Here is a 20,942-nt window from a genome sequence, read left to right as displayed (position 1 = left end):
GGTAGATATTAGAATTACATACAAGCATTGGAAAATCCTCTATAAGAGGAACTTATATCTCAGGTGCTAAGTTATATGTAAGTATGCATTTGATAGTGGGTATGTAATTAGTAATCTCTTGCCTGATGAAAACCATCTATTAAAATAAACACAAATCAGATACAACCTCATTATCTTTTAATATTTGTACATCCTTCTGCTGTCTAGCAGAATATTTATTGAATGGAGTTTTCATTTAGGCTGTCAAGATAAATAAATGGGCAGTTTGGCAAGGGGGGGCATAAATAATTATTTATACAGTGGTGTATGATGAACACTTTATGAAAGCTCAAAATCATAATTTATTTAATTAGTTCTATAAAGCTATATTTCTGCATTTATACAGAAATGCTCCATAGTATCTATGAATATGTATTTTATGCATATTTTATGTGTTAACGAACCACACAACGTATGGCTCAAATCACAATCTGCTCCTGTCAGCCTTGGCTCCTGTGAAACAGCTACACAGAAGAGAAGTTCAGTCTGGGGTTTAACTCCCCTGTTATTCTAAATACCTGTGAAACATGTAATAGGAGCTCATGACCTCAAAAAAGAGTGAGAAAGAGAAATGTGCTCTAAACCCAGGTATGGATTTTACAGAAGTTCTGAGGGAGTGCCACCATTTTCTTGTGCAGTTTTGCCCCAGTGCCAGCATCCAGGACCTGGGGCACGCCTGCCCGTGGGGGAAGCAGATGTGGATGAGCTCCATGAGCTGAGCTGGCCAAGCAAGGGCCAGGGCTCCTCCACTCACGGTCTGATTCTCTCCCACCTGCCTGTATAACTATCACCTTTAGGTTTTTTCTTTTATCTTCCCAAGCAGTCACTATCTGTCACTGCTTTTACTGCTCTTTTTTTTTACCTGATGGGCTGCTGAGGGAAGAAAAACGTCAAAGAGCCCTCAGCTAAATTTTCCAGGAGCAAAGGAAGCTCTGCAGGAGATGGTCCTCACCAGCATTGCCCCAGCTACCTTGTCAGTCTTGTTCAGCATCCAGCAGGCTGCTGAATATGTTGGATTATTTTGTGGGTTTGCAGAGGGCTTGAACAGATTAAAGACAGAATTAAAACCATCAGACTCCTTTTCTCTTGGGTTCAACCCAAGATTTGAATTCAAATCTTTAGAAAGGAAAAACCTTAAGTACAATTCACATATTGTGTTATCTCTTTCCCAAATTAAAGGTTTTACACTTGTGGTGGAAGGCTACATACTTCCAGTATTAAGGACTGAATTTCACAAGTGTTTATTTTGTTATTCCCAAGAGGTTAAAAATGTGGAATGTACACATAATGAGTTTTAAAACTATCTGGATTAAGCTCTCCCTAAACTGGAGATCCTCTGGATTATGTAATTGCTCTTTTATGAATTCCAGATTAAATTTGTTCTCTGTTTAATTTTAATTTACATTTAAATAATGTATAAAATAAGAGGAAGTCAACTTGCTATGCAAAATTTGTAACTAAAAGGGCCAAATGAAAGCCACTTGTAGGATATTTGCCCTTGTTACCATGGAAGCATCAGCTGTAGGTCCAGAACTGAAGCACCATTCAATTTTGTTTAAAGGGGATTAAATGCACGAGGAACATTTAGTGCGTCCTTGTGCAAATTACAACACTGAAACATTCAACTAATTTGTAAGGAAAATTTAATTTAGAGAATAAGTTCTTTGACAAATCTGATAAACATAATTTCACAAAGCTTACTCCCAGATCACCTACATAATAGAACACAAGACACAGGCACTTGAATGAAGCCTCTTCACAACAGTTGCTGTTGCCCATTGTTTGCAACTGGAATGGGACCATCAGCCTGACATAAGTAAAGTGCTGTATTCCTAAATAAACAAGCCCTGCCTGTTGCCAAATGGAAAGAAGCCAGGTTCTGTTCAGGGACTGTGGTGATCCCAAGAGACCAAAACCCAAAAAACCAACAAATATTTTAATTTAGTCTGGCACTACCTTGTTCACTAGCTGTAATTGTTAAGCTATTGCTCTGCAAGAATAGGGCAAAATGAAAATTGGCTGGATGTATTCCTGAATCTCAGCATTCTTGGATTTACTTTCAATCCAATCTTCACTCTGAATTTGCTGTTTCTGAAGTTTTTATACTGGATAGTTATGGTATCACTGCTTTTTCCCCATTTTCAAGGCCCTGCATGGCTCATCCTCACCTGCCTCCACCATTTCCCATATGCCCCATCTTTTCTTTTCCTTGACTGCCAATGCTTGTCACTACACGTGCTGGTGAGACAACCCACCTTGCAGGTCCTTGCCCATTCTCCCCACTGCTCTTGTCAAATGCCCACATGATTTCCTTCAGACATTTGCTTAGTGCTCACTTCAGCAAGCCTTATCAATGATTACACTGAAGAGTGCACTGATGACCAGGATGAGCATTCTCCCCTCCTGCAGCATTTCCTTTTACTCCCATACATTCCCAACCCCAGCTTATTCCCTGTTTTATAAATGGATGGCAATGTCCTGGCACACAGGCTCTCTTTTGGGTTTGTGGATGGCGAGGCAGCAGTGGTACATTCCTTGATAACGAATCTTTGATGCTACATTGGTATCACAACTACAAAAAATACACTTTCACTCTAAAATTGCTGTTGTCTATGAATATTTTCAGTTTATTACTATAGTTCTAAGCCAAATTGTCTACAAGACCCTGCAAGTTTTACTAATTCATATGAGATTTCTACAACACATTGTGAAGACATTAGTTAATGGGAGAGAGCCCAAGCATGGTTTTAAAAACAAACTTTTGTCAAGAGCCTGCCAAGCTCTTTATCCTACACTACACTTAGATTTTAGGTTCTTTTAGGAAAGCCTTGTAGGGGAATACAATATAAGTCCATTTGTTGTCATTATAGTGCAAGAGTTCTAGTGTCATTACATTGCAAGGGTTCCATATTGCTAGAGTTTTGTACCTCCTTGATGTTTCTTGTAGGCAGCTTCTCCGAGCACTAACTCTTTCTTCTTCTCCCAGTAGCCAACTGACTCCAGTTCCCTCAACAAACCAATCCACTCTTTTATAACACTCTTCTTCTTGGCTACAGGTGTGGCCTGTTAAAATCAGGCCTGCTCCTAATCTTTAATAATTAACCCACCTGCAACTCTTTAGGATTACTTTCTATACTACCTTTATTTACTTATGTTGTATCCCCCTACAATACCTCTTGATCATATGAGATCCAGAATTGTTTAAATTATGACTTCTCAAAACCATTGGTCAGCAAAAGCAGGAAAGTCAGATTTGGTGAAGCAGGCCCTTTATAAGTGGATCTCTTTAAGGTTTCATAACTAAATAAGGGCCTCAGGTGAGATCTGGGATCCTACATCATGTAATATGTCTGAACGATCTCCATTTCTCTAAAGACTTGCATGCAAGCACCACATAAGGAGACATCAGGTACCCTCAGTGTGACCTCTTGGCCAGGAGGAGCTGGAGATCTCCAGCCCACCCTGAAATGAGAACCAGCAAAAGCCTCAAGCAGATCAGCCTCGGCCACAGATGCAGTTAAGCACACAGGCCTGAAGATTTTTAGAAACTCAAAAGACAAATATTAGGAATGTAAACAGAAGCACTGAAGTTCATCCTAGCCAGCTTCTGTCCCTGTTGTTCGAGTCAAACTTGTGAATCAATAAATACCTCTTGGCTTTACAGTATGGGATTTCTTACTTGGAGAGTGGAACAGAGGGCAACTAAATGATACAACTGTGCCATTCGGCAAAGCATCAACAGGAAACACTAGTGTGAAATTCCTCAGTGTAACAGATTTTTGGCTGAGGTCTTGCATATCATCTTCCTGAGGTTCATTCCTGCGCTCCCATGAAAATGTTGTTCACCTCTATGCCTTTAAAGCACTCACAGTCATCTTTACCATCATTTAATTAGCTTTTTATCAGTGACGAACACCAATGCTCTTCTTCATATTATCTCCCCTGGGCCTAATGGCCCTGATGATTCTTTCAGACAGCTGTAGCCTCACAATTTATTTTTTGGCGACATTTCTTGCATTGGAATGAATGTGTTGGGCATTTGGGCAGTGCCAGCTTGCAAAGGGCTGACGGCAGATGGAAAGAAATCTGCCCAGTATGCCTTCACCTCTACACAAGCAGAGGGCCATCAATTTCCCCCATTAAGGAGTTGTCACGCAGCCCACCCAGCTGGAGGAGCATCTCTGATAGCCAGGCTGGCTGGCGTATGCTGTTCAAATACAAAATGCACTTTAAAAAGAAACGAAAATATCGTTTGTCGGCAAATTGAAAATGCGCGGCGTTGACCGCAGCCAATTTTTTAATGACTGCAATATTTTAAGTGATTATTTTTGCCACTTCAGATTGCTCCTTAGAGAGGAGAGGTTTTTTAATTAAAATCTAGGCAATGCAAACAGATGAGATATGAGAAGCAGAGGAACAAGAAGAAAGATGAAGAAAATTAATTGAAGCAGCATTGTCAATGGAGCTGTAAATTAGATATTGTGTCTTTCTGGAAATGAGTCATGCAGGTTTTAGAAATTTTAAAATTTTGACACGATAGCAGGTACAAGGCTAGATTAAGTCCTGATAAAGTCATACTTTGTATGCAATGTGTCAGTCAGCAAAGATGCAGTTACAGAATTTAGAGACAACTTCAAATTCTAAATTCTGTGAATTTGGCTGCTAATGCTCCTGGCCTGAAATTCCTTCTTTGACCAAAGTAAAGAACACAATGTGATTAGAATACCTTCCCATGAGAAAAACAGAGCTTTAGTCTTTCCTATGTGTTACATTTTTACATTATTTAATGTAGGCTATGGAACAAAAACCTTGGCTGCACAAGCAGGCAGGAGCACAGAGGGTTATAGGGCACCTTCCCTTTCCAAAACAATGGGATGAAACTCGTCCTGTGATGCAGCAAGAAACATTTCATAAAGTGTGTTTGCACTCATCATTTCCGATTGTAGACTGTTATTCAAAGGCTAATGCTCCAAACACTTTGCCTGTTTATGAGTGATTCATATGATTTGTGTGGTTCTTGGTTTTCTAGGACATTTCATGATGTTTGTACAACATCGATTGCTCCGGCGATGACCGATTTCCTTAATGAGTCATTTAACTGGCATGATCTGAGCTATTCCTCCATAGCCCTGGGAACTACTGATGTTTGGAGCACTCTGCCCTGAGCATAATCTGCTCTTCTGAAAGCAATGGTGTGCATTTACACCACTGTAAAATCAGAGTGAGAAAGAATCAAGCAAAGTGGTTTCTACTCTTTGGCATCTAATGGGTCAATTCTTGTTATTTTTATTGACGTGCATCTCACAGTGACCTGTGAAGATCAAATTCTTTCCTTCTAGGAGGCAGGAAGACCCCCTGTGCTTGGACACCAGCTCAGAGCTGATGCTGGCTCCCTGCCATCCCTCTCAACACTTCCAAGCCACAGGGAACTGGCATGGAGAAAGGTGTGGGCTCAGCCTTGCTGCCCAACATCAACTCTCAGCTGCCCAAATGACTCACAGCACTACAGCCAACCACCTGCCAGCTCTAATGAACTACTAGGCATTGTATCTAAGTATTCTTATTTTAATTACAAGTCTGTTTAATAGGGAATAAAAAAAAGGCAAGAGCAATTCCACCCATGGGCTGGGACACAAATGCCTCCTCATGGGCACAGCTCAGAATGGCCACAATCTAAAGGCAGCTGGTAGACAGGTTTTGTGCACCCTGCACTGCTTTCTTCGACTCTCCTCCCCTCTCACACTCCTCGTCCCACCCACAGAGAAGCAGGAATGTCTCTCAGATGAGGTGCAGCAGGAAGTCTGCCCATCTCTTCCCAGGAAGATGTGGCGGATAAGGGCTCCTGTGAGGCAAAGCAGCTGGCTAGAAGGCTGGGTTTGGCCCACAGAACAAATGCTGCCTTGATATATCTTATCCAAAAAACAAAGGAATCTTGTCAGAAGAATCTATCTCTTTGTAATTTTGACCAATACAAGGTCATAGCAATTTCAGTCTGACATTTTCACACTGGCATATATAGAATATCACCTCTCGTCCTTCAAACAAATACATTCAAACTGATTCAAAATATGGACACCTGAACACTTTTCAAAGCAAGAATTTAAAAGCAAAAGGAAAAAAAAATCTTGTTTATTTTAGCACAAACGAACCCAAAAGATACATATATGGATCAGGATGTTTGTTTAAGAAGACTATCCAAAGCCATTTAATTAATTAACAGAGTATTCAGACATTTGTAAATATTCTCTGGAATGAGGGAGGATCAAACAGCTAAATCAGTCTTCCTTTTTGCCAGATTCCCAGGGCTGTGTGCATGTCTTCTCTTCTCAGAAACACAGAACAATGCAGGTTCAGGAAGGACTTGCAGGTCAGGGATGTGCACAGCCCTGCTCTGCTCAGGGTGTGGTAAAAGGTCACAGTGTTTTACATACAGTATTTTCAGCATATTTTCTGAGTGTGAGTGACTCTTTTCAAATGCAACTTTCCCTTCTGCTACACTGGCATGCATATCTGGGAAATGAAAAGGAACTGAACGGTGATGACCTGTTATTTAAAGGGCCTACTGAATCAGGATACTGGGATTGGAATATTTTCAGGGTTTGTTGGTCATGCCCACGGTAGTAAATAACACGGATCAGTTACCATTCCCTAGTGCTAAACACAACGTGCTCAGTGAGGCTGGCACGCACCTGCCCCCATTGCCCCATCCCAAGCCAGGCTGCACACACAGAGCTCAGCACCAACAATCAGCCTCAGGTGTAGTCCCCAAACCCTGCAGACCAAACAAACCAAGCTGTCCAGCTGGATGGCAACCTCCAGCCCCCAAAGGAAGAGTGGCTGCAAATACTGTGAGACAGCAATTCTGTAACTTGACTCTTCTCAAAGATGAAAAGTGTCACTGGGTTAACACACCACCACCAGATACATTGTCCCTCTGGTGTCTGAAATGATCCATTCTGCTCTTTCCCAATGTGGAAAAATTCCAGAGACAGGTGGTTTGGTCTCAATGTTATTGCTGTGCAATTAAACATTGCAGAAACAAAAACTCGAAGGCTACTAAGATTGTCTCCCTTCTTAAAATTAGTTTTAGAGTTTGGACGATCAATTTTGGACTAGGACAATCAGAGAAAACAAAAGAATTTCTAAATGCTGTACCTCAAAGCTCAGCAATTTCTGGTCAAATAGACAATATCAAGTGCCCAATGAAAGCTGAAATTGGTTTTCTGTTACACAGGAGTAGAGCTCCAAGGAGCATTTTTGACAGAAGTACAGCATTCTTCCATTCATTTCAGCAATCTCAACCACCAGAGCATCATCCTGACCATGCTCAGTTGTGAGGCCATGCTCATGCTCAGAGCTGTCACTGGAAATCTTGATGCCCAGTCAGGAATTTATCCTGTTCAACACCCTTCCACACAGCCCGACACAGATAAACACGTTCAGTGGATCCAATTAATCTCCTAAGGGTTGCTTGGCCTTGCTAGCAGCCTCTCTCTTGCCTTTTGCCGTCTTCTTTGGAACCAAGACACACAAGCTCAATGGATTATCTCTCAGCTTGCATCCTGTCTCAGTAGCCAGGTCCAGCTGTGTCTGCAACCAGCCATGTGCTTCCAAAGGAGCAGTAACTCCTTTGGAAGTTACTGCTCCTGAGGGCAGCAGGAAATGCAAGGAAATCCCTGGGCCAAACTCAGGCAGACTGGGAGAGGAGGAGAAACTGCTTCCCAAGCTGGGCACAGGAAAGTTCCCACAGTGTTTATTGAGAACACAGCATCCAAACCCACCAGACGGGAGTGAGTGAACACATTGCTGCAAATTTCTCAGTAATACTCTCACTGTCCACTCCAATGGTGTTATCTTCAAGGGATGTACCCTCAAAGATGAGCCAGGGACTCAGCAGGCAGCAAGGATGATGTCGGTTTCTCGGCTGTTTAGGTGGCCTGGAAAGGCCCAGAGTGACCTTGGGCAGCCCGGCGCTTCAAAGGACGAGGAGAGACTTCTGATCTTGTTTCGGTCTCAGTGTTTATTAATTGTTTATCTAAAAGATTTTCTTTCAGCCCAACAGAGGTCTGCTCAGCATGTCAGCCATGGGCACACTGCGAGCCCCCGGGGCGGTCACTTATCTTTATACCCGAAGTTACGTGTACAATATTTATGATTTTTCCCCAATACCTTCTATTCTTATTAACCGGTGCACTTTTAGTAAAGACCAATCCCAAAGTGCCACCATCACCACAGAAGATGGAGGCCAAGAAGAAGAAGAAGAAGGACAGGACACGCCCCAATTCCTCCATCTTACTTCTCTAGACCCCCCTGTACAGAAATCCTAAACACTGTGTATTATACTTTAACTAACTTATCCCTTCACCATTCACCCCAGTGAAATCCTCCCAGTCCTCATACAGATGTTATCTCCTGTGTAGGATCAAAGTCCAGCCACCAGACACTTCTGGCAACATTCCAGGACTCCCGAGCCCCCCAAGGGTGGTCTTGGTTGCTCTGCACCCTCATCCTGAGGTGCTGAGATCCCACAGGATGACACCACTCCTCTGTGAGGAGAGCATCTGCCTGTGGATGCACACTCTGCTGTGTCATTTGCTGTCAAGGACAGAGAGGGTCTAATGACCTAATCTTACATGTTAGATCCTCAAGAAATATTTTTAAGGCTAGTTTATCTAAAATATAAATTGAGAGGGGTTGGAAGGATATGAATTGAAACTTGTATGGCACAAACACGCTTGGGCATCAGAGAAAAGCTCTTGTGAGACTGGAATGAAGTTCAGCATTGTGACAGTGAGTATGGGAACTTCAGGCACATAGGTGAGAGTTAGAAAAGGCAGCAGGAGGCAGCAATGAAACTGCACAGAATCACAGAATATCCTGAGTTGTATGGTGCTTACTGAGATTATCAGAGTCCAACTCTTGGCCTGCCCAGGACATCCCAAGGATTTCACCACATGCCTGAGAGGATTGTTCCAGCATTGAGCTGTGTCAGGCAGGGGCTGTGACCCCTGCCCTGGGGAGCCTCTTCAGAGCCCAAACACCCTCTGGGGAAGAACCTTTTCCTCACAGCCAGCCTACATCTCCCCTGACACTGCTTCTTGTCATTCCCTCAGACCTTATCCCTGGCCACCAGAGAGGAGATTGGTGCCTGCCCCTCTGCTTCCATGGGGAAGCTGCAGGCAGCTATGAGACCACACTTTGCTGATCCCTCAGTAAAAATGTATAGAAAAAAAATTAAATTGCTGTACAGACTTTGTGAACAAGGAACAGGACTATTTAGCAAGTTCCTGTTGTCTGGGAAGCAAAAAGACTTGTAGAAAAAAGGGAACTAGAATCATCTGTGATGGAAGCTACCCCTGTAACACTGTTAGGGTTTCTCAAACATTATTCTGTGTGCCAGTGACTTTGGCAATGATAGAGAAATCTCCTAAAGCCTTCCTCTATGCCATACTTAATGTCATTAGCACAATCTACAAAGATTCTTATCTTTCTACTTGTATAAAATATTATGTTTGTGATGAACTGAGATTAGAGGTGTTTTAAAGAAAACAATAAAATATTTTGTAAAACGTATATAATATTCCAAATATGAAAAGCAAAAAAAAAAAGTAAAAAAAATTGTTCTTGGTGTTAGAATGCTACGACAGGTTTTATGCTGATCTGATGTAAATCTTGACCCAATTTATAGTCTTACATTTGACATAACATGAAATTCACATTGCAAAATCTGTTCAAATTATATTTGGCAAGATTGTTCCTGAAAATCTGAGGAAGACTGCAGCAAGAGCTAAAAATGAAAAGAGTGAAGGAGTGCTCTGGTGACAATACAGACACACTGCAGGGTCCCATGAAGAATTAAAGGCCTGCCTCAAACATAGCCTTAATCCAGGGTGCCTACACACACACAGCCTCAGCCTGGTGTAAGTGGCTACACAGAGGCAGAGGTCAGCTGGAAACAGGCATTTGCACATTTCACTTGTACCTGAAACAGAAGATGAGCTTGGAGGAATGTCAGGTTGGTGAAACCTCACTCATGTCACATAAAAGGCTTGACCTTGATGGGATTTCTGTCTAGAAACTCTCAGTGATCTCCAGGTTTAGGTCCTTTGTCTTTCATAAATGCCTAGCTGTGTATTGGCACAAACTAGCTGGGTTTAACTAAACAAACCCCAATATAACCTCCACAACCAACAACAACAACAACAAAAGAATCATGTAAACAGTAACAAAAAAAGAGAGAGTTATTTGTTGAAATTTAGATGTTGTTCATACATATTTCAGAAAGAGCAAGCAGTGTTTAGGCTTGGACAACTAAGAAAAGTAACAGTGCCCATGGTACATTAACCCTTGCTTTTCTTTCACACCTTTACATCTGTGGGCTGGATTTCAAAATCCAGAGATAAAACTGGCAAAACAACAAGTGTTAACCAATCACATAATATTCATTAAATACGATGCGATTGGATGTTATTTGATTCTAAAACCTTGTGTAAAAACTTTGCCAATGTAGTTTAAATGACCCTGCTGAAGTAAAAAAAAAAGAGTTAATAAGATGGCACTATGATTAGTAGATTAGTGGGAATATTTATGTCTTAAACTGTTAATTTGAAGCCATTTGTATCAGGTTCTGTGGGAAAAGGATGAGGCCAAAACCAAACTCTTACTGCCCTCTGTATTCAACATCTGTTTCCTGTGCAATTGCCAAAACCATTAACAGCATCATAAATGAACCCTGACATCAAAACTGCTTTTGTGAATGAAAATAGGATGAAACCAGAAAGTCATCAGCTGTTGAACTTCTGTCTGCTTTGAAACATAGACAGCAAGGATCCAACTGTTATACAAATACTGAAAAAATCTGCATGTGAAGGTACTCTGTGCACAGGGATCTTGTTGGGCTCTTTATAGTTTTTCTCAAGGTAGAATGGATCTTGGTCTTGCTGCGTCTCAAATAGCAAGACAGGATCATACTGAAAAAGAGAATCTTAAGGAGCAGCCACTACCCAAATTTGTGCTGCAATGGGGATGGGATATTCACAGACAGAAAAAGTAGGAAACCTTACTTTTTGGGGATGATTTGTGAAGTGAGTAGCTGTAGCTGAACAAGATCAAGTTAAAAAGCAGGTATGTAAAATATCTAACAGAAAGACTTGAATTATTATTTTTGAATTAGTTTCAAAAATATTGCACTGTTTTGCTGAAAGGAAGCTGTTTTTCATTTTCTGTTTCATGATCTTTGACATGACAGTATAAATGACGTTTGGTTTTGGTCAGGGCAGAAAAGTTGCATTGTTTTGGAGGGCCCCAATGGGATAGAGAAAGGGTAAAAACAAAGCTAAAAGGAGCCCAATGCTAGAAGCAGATGGAGTTGCCTGAACACTCTTATGATCACAGTTTGCTTAGGTGTTACTGTCTTCTACTTACAAGAGTAATAATAACATTAAGCCATGGAAAATCAGACTGACCTTAACTGTGGCCCCAGGAAAGAAAAGCCAGTTGCCAGTATCCACAGGATCCAGATTATCTTCTAACACAACTTTTCTGTGAGCAGCATTTATGATCAGGACGTTGTCCAATGCCCAACAGGCTTCATACACATCACCAGCAAGAACATAATCCTGTTTCCACTGAAAATGGACATTCTCCCCTTTAGCATCTTCAGGAAGGTACAAGATGTGGATGATTGTGCTGATGTTGGAAGGGGCACTGAAAAACAAGGATAGGGAATTAGACCAATTTTAAGCCATAGTCAGGAACACTTTTCCCTCAATTAACACATTTTCTAGGTGTGACATGCTTGTGCTAACATCCCTGGTATGCTGATAAAGCTTCTGTGGAGATCAGAAAATACGTGCCCTGAGGCAGAGTCCCACTGTGCCAGGCAGGGCACATCCAGCCCAAACAGGCAGCCTGGCTTCAGAGAGAGTGCAAGATAAGGCAATAAACCACAGATCACTGCAGGTGTTGGGAGAGCAGGAGGATAGGAGAGAGCAGGACCACATCCATGCTCAGTGCTGGTCACAGATGGTGACTGGTCAGCTATTTTGCAGGTATGGCCAAAAGAAAATGTTAGGGAGGCTCATTAGAAAAACTGGTCTCACAAAATTTGATTTTTCGCTTCATCAAAATAATCTGATGATTTCTGATGTCTCAATCTCTTAAGATTTGCATGGAGCAGAATGGCTGGAGAGAAAAGCTAGGAATTTTCTCTGACAAACACATCCTTCCAATCCCACACCCCTGCTGTCACGATAGTTCTGTGCATGCGGAGGGCCAGGCTGTCCTTCTTTCCATGTTCTGCTTCAAGAACAATACAGAAGAAACAATCCATTTGTCCTCTGTCTTGTTGCTGAAAATACAGAATGAGGGGTGGAGAGTCAGACCTGGAGCATTACTAGTGGGCAATGATCAAGGCCTTGAGCTCTTCAGAGAGCAGGGAAAGGATTGAGGTTCACCCAGAAGAAGTTGGGGATGATGGGAGGCTGGGGGAGGTGACCTCAACTGGCCACAGGGATATTCCAGACCATGTGACACCATGCTCAGTGTATAAAGTGGGGAAAGAAGGAGGGAGGGGGAATGTTTTGAGTGAGGGTGCTTGTCCCCCAGGTCACCATCACACGTGATGGGGCCCTGCTCTCCTGGAGGTGGCTGAACTCCTGCCTGCCCACGGGAAGCAGTGAACTGATTCCTTGCTTTGCTTTGCTTGTCTGCACAACTTTTGCTTTCCCTATTAAAGTGTCTCTATCTCAACTCATGAATTCTATTTTTTAGCACTCCAGTTCCCTTCCCAGTCCTGCTGGTGGGGGAGTGAGAGAGTCTGTGTGGGGCTTGGCTGCTGGGTGGGGTTAAACCTCAACAAACAGCCAGCACGTGAATCAGCTCTGTTCAAACTTCAGGCTGCAAGGAGTTACAAAAATGAGGCTTGCAAGATGTCAGCTACTCAATGTTCTATTTGCCTTGGTAGTGATGCTTTTAAGGGCGAATAGTTTGTCAGAGACAATCCAGAGCCTTTAGTGAAAAGGGGCACCAAGAGCTTCCTTTTGTAGCAGAAAATAGAGGAACACCTCTTTTAAAAGCAAAGCAAAATGCTGAAATGCAGCTGTATTTGTCCCATATTCACACCCAGACTGTGCCCTCACAGATCTCCCTGCCCTTGCTGAACATTGTGTCTGTCACCCTGCAGTGCAGTGCTGCTCTGAGGCGCTGTCCTTGCTCCCAGAGCCCGCACACAGCACTGCCCTCCCCAGGGATCTCTGCCCTCCCTCCCAGGAGCCCAGAGCTGACATCCCACCCACAAAATACAACACCTCCCCTTCATTCTCCTGTCCCGTCTCCTCCCAGTTCTCCCAGTGTTCCCCGGAGCTGCATGTGAAATCTGCTGAGGCTCATTCAAATAACACTGCAATTCACAGGGAGCACAGGAGCAACGAGCATCCTTCCATAATTCATCCTCTCCCCTTCGCACGACATTGCTCTATTGACCTATTTTCTACTGCTGGCTCCGGGAACAAAGTTGAGGAAAGAGAGGTCAAACTGCATGCTCATTAACTTCAGAAAAAAAATTTGGTCTCAAGGGTTTCTGTTTGCATCCTCACAACTCTCAAGTTTGCCGGCTTGCAGAGCTATGAGAGCAACTGAGCTGATGTTATGGACTAGGTGTGTAATTTTGCATCAATGTGAGAAAAATGAAATGTGTTGTGTGGTTACTCTGAGGCAACTCCAGTGCCTGCAGTGAATGACTCTTGTTTTATATTTTTCTGAGATAAGAATTAGCACCACTTGTTTTACTAAAATTTATGGGTTTTTTTCAATGAAATTGTAGTTCCACTCCCACAAGGAGTTGGAGGATGAGATACTGAAATACACAACCTTCCAGCTAGAGTTTTGCTTCTTCATCAGAAATTAAGGATCCTTTTGCTCTGTAATTTGCCTCAAAGGACTGAAAACAGGCTCAAGCAAGTCAGTTGTACAGCAGTGACACTGAAGGGATGCAGGAAGGCACACTGAGATGCCATGAGTACATTATATATAAATAACAGCTTTTTCTTCCCCAGTTGCATAATTATCTTTCTATGCTGTTGCACAAAATGCCTTTCCTACTATTACTTAATAAGATATGCTGTCTTAGAAAAATCCATCTTTGACACTGGCTCTCTTTAAAGGTGTGGATATTGTGATAAAAAGATTTAAATTTTCCATTCATAATCCTTTGCATTTTCATATATGCCAGTTGGTTTAAAAGCAAGGCACTATTTGTCATAATCTTGTTATCACAAGCGTGTTAAGAATCAAATGTTCATATCAAACTATAAAATGTTTTTATTGAACATTTTAATCTTCCAAAGTAGAAACTTGAAATATTATAAAATATGTCCCTTGCTGATATTAAAAATGGTGCTAAAATGCAAAAAGTCATCAAAGTTTTGTTTTTTCAGGCACTTGATCCTGCTGGTTATTGGAGTTGGATTTTAAGTGTGAATGATTCTCTTCCTCACTTCCCATGTAGTCAATGGATGAATTTGTGATTTACCAAACCTGGTGGCAGTTCTGCAATTAGCCAGGAATTTCACCCCTCATCTTTTGTCTGAACAAGGAGAACTGAAAAGTTAACAAATAAGTTTTGAAAGAGCCAGGTTTAAACACCACCTGCTCAGCTGGAAAACATGAAAATTACTAAAGAGCTGTAACAAACCTAATTTTCTCCAGCTGAGTCCAATCTGCAGAGCTGTTCTTGCTGTAGGACACCGTGATGCTGGGATCTGAGTAACTGAAGCGACACGAGCCCGATCCTGGGGAAGCAATGAAATGAGGAGTGTTACCACACAATGAAGCAGAAATGATTCTCCAATAACCACAGTTGCTGACTGTGCCTTTGTCACCTTATCACTTCTGCCCATTTTAAAGTGCTTTGATTGATGATGAAATTTCCTGTGATCTGTTGCTGAAAGTAAACACAAAATAATGCATGCTTTATGAGTCAGAAATAAAGTAGAAATGATAAATCACAGCAGTGCCATGTAATCTCTGCAAATTTCCCAGGGGAAGCCAAGTAAATTACTTAACACCCCCAACTGCAGGAAAAAACCCACCAGCTAATGTTTAAACAAAACCTTCTTAATCGAGAATAATCCACATAGCAGAATTCACAGGGAAAATAGTAAAAGACTGTTTTTCATATTACTGTATAAATAAAGTCTAGAAATAAAAATACAGTGAGAGGAAAATATATACAGAATTATTTGAGCCCAGAGCAAATGTGATTTAGGAATTTAAAAGAACAAAGATATTACAAAATTAGTTATTTTAAGGTTGCCTGAAGGAAATTAAATTAAGAAATCATCCAATATACTCCCTAGATCCTATAATTAATAACAAACACTTGATGCTGATCTGGGAATATCAGAACACTTTACAAAAATGAACTAATTAAGCCTTATGGCACCCCTGCAAGGTAGGGTAATATATTTACTTTTGATTTATAAAAGGGTGCCTTCTGGGTGTTGTCACAAAAGATGAGCTTAACAATTAATACATGGGGCAGTCAAAATAAGATGAAAACAAGATTGAGAAGTTCATCCCAGAAAGCAAGATAAACAACCTGGGCTGTAATTAAACACACTAAAAATGCTATTTTTCCTCAGACACCAGATAATTCATCCATCTCAGAAAATGTGATGCTCAGTGAAACAGACACATCCTAGCCTTTGCTCCAAAGACACAATGTCATAAGCAGGTGAGATTGAAAGCAGCAGACATCATGTACTTGCCATTTTTAAGAGAAGCAGCTCTCTATGAAACAGCATCTCTGATGCCATCAGGATACTACTGACTGAGTACCACAGCTTTGCTCTCACTACAAATATGTATTATCTGTGCCACAAGTAGCATGTTATGCTAATGTGTGTCTCAGATTCATTCAATCACACTGAAAGTTGCGTAAATACATATTTTAATATATGTATAAATGTATATACACGCTGCTGAGAGTAAAATAGTATCATTTTGCAACCCGGGGTGCTTATTTTTGTAAAAGAAATAAATGGCCTGATTAAAAAGGTGTTAACCACTTGTACAAGAGAACAACTTACACATTTTAATGGGAACATATGTCATTAAGCACAAAGCTTGCAGCCCCAACTCCCCTGAGGCAGTTCACATTCACAGCTCTCAGCCCTACAGAGCTGCTTTTCTACTCTGAGACACACACCACAAACCTATACAGGGGAAAAGCTATTCCAGAACATGGGGTGAGGTCCTGTGTCTAAAATTTTCTCTGATACATCAACTAGATTCCTGGGAATTATCCAAGTTGTTTTCCTGTGTCTTTCACTAATGTTAAATTGCAAATGGAGTAACAGATACTTCCTCGCCACTACAGCTGCATGTGGCGTGTTCAGCTGGTCTGACACGTATTCTTGCTGTAAAGAGGCACAGAATAATTAATATTGCAAAGGCAGCAGGACTTTGAATTACCAGCCATGTATCCAAAATGACTACAGAGCAACTGTCTGGTTATATTTTACTGACAAGGCATTTTATTTCTATCATATTAAAACCAAATGATGTCAGGAAAAGCCTTTGCGTTTCATATTTGCCCATCTGCTGGGATGGTCTACTTTACTGAGCAACATCTGCTGCCACTTCCTACTTCTGTGGAATTTAGGAGTTCCAACCCTTAATCACATTTGTTCATTTTATTTTAGAGGGATCCAGTTCAAAAATCAGGGAACTACAGCCAGCTTGATGTCTTTGGCCAGTCAGAGGCTGTGAGGTAAAACAGCAACATACTGAGTTTTATGTCAGCAGAAATTAAAATAACATAAACAGTAAAAATAAGCAGCAATATAGACTTTATAACATGTGCCATTCCAGTTAGTGTTACAATCAACTTTTGGTACAGTGCTTTTAACAAAGTGAAGTTGAAATGTCCTGCTTAAAAATGGGAAAGGGCCAGATTTGCTGCATAGTCAACGTGAAAAATGTTGTCTGCTAGATCTGAACACCCTCAACTATGCAATGAGGACCAAAGCTGTTGCTTCAAAGAAAGGGGTCCACTCAGAGATGGTTTTGCAAGGTAGGTGTGGTATTTCACTTTTGATACTGGAAAAAGAGTAGTGGAGACAATAAGAAAAGGAGAGACAAATGCTGGGGTTTATTATTATTATTTTAACCATCAGGGTGGATTGTATTAAGATTAAAGATAGTTTGGGAAAGCCTTCAAGAAGCAATTACTGACTGTGATGACAAATGTGTTTTTATCAGTGTTTAAAGCCTCTTTTTGTATTTTCTTGATTCAAAATAATAAGATGTTGAGATTATTTTTCATGTACCTATCTAATTCTCCAAAACTTAAACTGACAAAAAAAAATTAAAAATTATTGATCTGGTACTTGAACCTTTTACGAAACTAATACACATCCTAGTTTACATTAGGAATTTCTCCCCAAGAAAAGGGAGGAGGGTGAACATGCAATTGCACTACAGGACAGGGCTTACTGAGATGGTCTTGTGAGTCCTGCCTTTCAATATCATTTTCAATATTACTTTCAATATTACTGTTACTTAGTGCTATGGCTGTTAGTCCCTATCACTGTTGTTTCAGTAATCCTAAACTAGGATTATTTAAAATAGAAATCTGCTTTTTGGATGCTTGCCTCTACCTCGACCAGCAAAGCTGTATTCTGACTTTCTGAACAAAAATATGATCAGGACTCAAGTAATAACATCACAGGAATTGGGGCCAGTTCAGCTCAGGAGGGAGGTGTCCTTCCCACAGCTCCCAGAGATGGCAATAAACAGTTTGTCAGCTCTGAGCACAGAAGCAGGAGCAGGATATCATGCCATAAATATTCACACCTTCCTGTCCTCTGAAGGAAAAGTTGTACATAAAACCTTTTGAATGAGATTAGGTTTGGTTTGCTTTCAATCAGGAAAGCCCAGGATTTGAATTAGCCCTGAAAATGAGTAGCAAAACCTGCACAATCATTACTGTAAACAAGTCTGTGTTAGTAAGCTACTGCATTAGAGAAAAAATGCTGTTTATTCCTTGAGATGAGTATGTCACAGCAAGATTGATGCCTTGGTGAGGTTATTGCTAGATAAATCTGGCTAAGAGTTAGGATTATACTTTCAATGTTAAGGGCTTGCGTGTGTAATTACCTATTGGGAACAGGGGGCACCCCAAACCATCCCCCAATAAATAGTCAAATTTTTTCTTCACATATATACAAGGCAAGATTGTCCTTGTGTTTCAGGAACAAAGTATTTTCTTCCTTTGGAGTTATTTTACTCCTTTTGATAGACTTTTATCTGATGTTCACAGACTTCCAAAACTTTCAGAGAAAAGCTAGAGTAGAGACAACCTTCATGGATTTAATTTTAAATGATACATTTGAAGCTCAAACAGCAATTTTGTCTGTTATCAAAAACTATGAGCAGCTTCTGTTATAAAACCCAGCCATTTCCATATACTGAATATTCTGAAACACTAATTTATTTGCCTGGTGCTTCACATGTTTGGATTTTTTTCCTAAGCCAAATTTCAATAAAACAAAATTTTCTTATAGTTGAGTCCAGGCACTGATGCTAATAGAAGAGGGTTTTGACTGGCAGACTATGGGATTGCTAAATATGTCCTGATGACTGCTTTGTTAATTCTGCTTAGCTAAATAGGAAAGAATAGAAAAGTGAAACAAAAATCTGTTTCTCAATTTTTTTGCTTCTTGTTTCACAGGACGGGTAACGCATAGCCAGGACCTGACAAGCACTGACCACTCTCAGCATATCCAACTGAAACAGTCATGGGTTTTTTGTATTTTTTAATTATAGGTCTTCTTAAGGTGATTTTGGCCATCTAAAATACTGGTGAATATTTTAGCTACCTTATTTTTTAAGTGCCATGAAGGGAGCAGCTCTGAGAGTGTAGTTTTTCAGGAGAGATGTTATGAAGGCACCACATATCAGCTGTTTGTATCCAGATATTCAGTTATTTGTATCCAGGCTGACAATGGCAGGCAAAATTAATTCTCACTACGGCTTTGCCTCCAACTGTGTCAGATTTACAGAAACCCAAGCCATACAGCTGTTGGTCTCTAAGATCTCTTAACAACATTGATCAGAGCTGGTGTTTTGCTGAGATAAAACTGGGTGCCATCTGCAAGGGAAGCAATATTTTGCTCCTTATAGAGTGTGATGTCCTCTGCCTCTTGACAACTCCTTGATAGCTCCTGTGAGTGCTTCTGTGGATAAGCAGATGAGATATCTAATGCTGCCTTTAAGGAGAGTCAGTCTAATGGGAACTGCACTGGAAAGATTCATAAAAAATTGTGCAGAAGGGTTCAAATTCAGAAGGGTTCAACAGCATTCAGACTCCTGAGTGCAATCTGAAAAAAAAAAAAAGAGCGCTGGGAAGAATCCCTTATATCTAATGCTACAAGATTACATTTATTAATTTTGTTAATGGGATGAATAATGATTAGTGTTTGCTAAGGATTATAATTTTGTGGTATCACTTGAATTAAGCCAAACTGGATAATATAAATGACTAGTGGTCAAATCTGGCTGGCTTGCTAATAATTTTTTCCAAAGTAATGAACCATACAGTTAGGTATAATGAATGGTCCATGGGTTCTGATAATTTTAGGTGTGTGTTTATATAGGCTTTTGATCAAGAAGAAGATGGTTTATACCATTTTAAAATACAGAATATTTAGTGCTGGATATATAAGATGCACTGATAGAAAAATATCTGATGCACTGTTCATTCCATTCTGTTTCTGAAAATTTTCTCAAGAGAAGGTCACAAGAGCACTTTTCTTTTTCTCTGAAGTCACAACTTTGAATTTAGTTATGAATATGATTTTTAACGATGACATTTTAGATCTTTAGACTTTTTAAACAGCTTTTCCTTATTTGTAGAGTGAATTCAGAATACAAAGAGGTATTTTGAGTGTAAAAAATATTCAAATTAAAAACGGTAAGAACTGCATTGTATTTTGTAATCATTGTCTATCTGTTCATGGAAACAAATAATTTTATTGCTGGCTGCTTTTCTTTCCCCTGTGGGAAAAGGATTTTGACTGTCTGTAGTTTTGTATGTGTTCTGATAAACAATCTGAAACAAATATCTGGCACTAGGAAACAAATGCCAATGGTGCTTGCCTTTCATAAAAATCACATCTACTTTAGCATTAGTGAGAATTATGAATTTTGTAATATAAAGTCTCAGCTATTTATTTTCTGCAGGTTTCTGAGAGCAGCTAATTTTTGTTCCACTAGCAGATTTAGGCTGTTGTTCAATTTCAGAAATGCTGGGTAGTTATTTACATCTAAATAAAACTAAAGGATTGACGAGCAGGCTAAAAGCCACCACTGTAAAATTGTAAAAGATGAGGAGAAGAATAATTAGTAAATACACTTGAGAAAATCAATCAGAATAACTTCCTAAATTAAGTCCTAAAAGGTAATCTGAGGCTAAACCCGAGGAGGATGGGGCTCTGAGCAGGCTGTCCTTGCCCAGGTGTGATGCTGGTGGGAGCATGGAGCAGGTGATCACCCACGGGTCCCTTCCCATCCACCTCCTGCCAGGATTCCCAATAACAGCAAATGTGCTTTTCATGAATTAATGCAGCTAATTTCCTGTAGATGAGAAGTCTGAGGAAATACTTATCTGGTTCAACTTCCTCCTAGTCTATTTATATTCAGAGATCTGATGTGCTTCCTGCACTCACACAAATTTGTTCTCTTTTAATGAACAAGCTCGGATCACAATTCATATTGCTTTTGGTGCGGAGAACATTAAGGAGAGAAAAATAAGCCAAACAGAAAGCTGTATTTCCCTCATGCCAGTGTCCAATTTATTCTGATGTAAAGCTATTTATAGTGTCTCTTTCTGAGATACAACC

The 20,942-nt window shown here is 40.5% G+C and overlaps 1 protein-coding gene across 2 annotated transcripts in view; it reads right to left on the bottom strand.

Annotated features, from left to right (window-relative positions):
* The window catches only part of RELN (reelin), a 283,413-nt gene that overhangs the window by 121,302 nt on the left and 141,169 nt on the right, over window positions 1-20,942 (bottom strand). For both annotated transcript variants that reach the window (XM_058023699.1, XM_058023698.1), the window contains exons 9-10: window positions 14,732-14,828; window positions 11,505-11,745 (exon numbers count right to left, since the gene is read on the bottom strand). In XM_058023699.1, the coding sequence (XP_057879682.1) occupies window positions 11,505-11,745; window positions 14,732-14,828 (338 nt within the window). The remainder of the gene's footprint in view (window positions 1-11,504; window positions 11,746-14,731; window positions 14,829-20,942) is intronic.

Source organism: Melospiza georgiana, chromosome 4 (genome assembly GCF_028018845.1).
Source record: "Melospiza georgiana isolate bMelGeo1 chromosome 4, bMelGeo1.pri, whole genome shotgun sequence".
Lineage (NCBI taxonomy): Eukaryota > Metazoa > Chordata > Aves > Passeriformes > Passerellidae > Melospiza > Melospiza georgiana.
The sequence above is the reverse complement of the archived record's forward strand: the minus strand, read 5'-3'. Positions and strand labels throughout refer to the sequence as shown.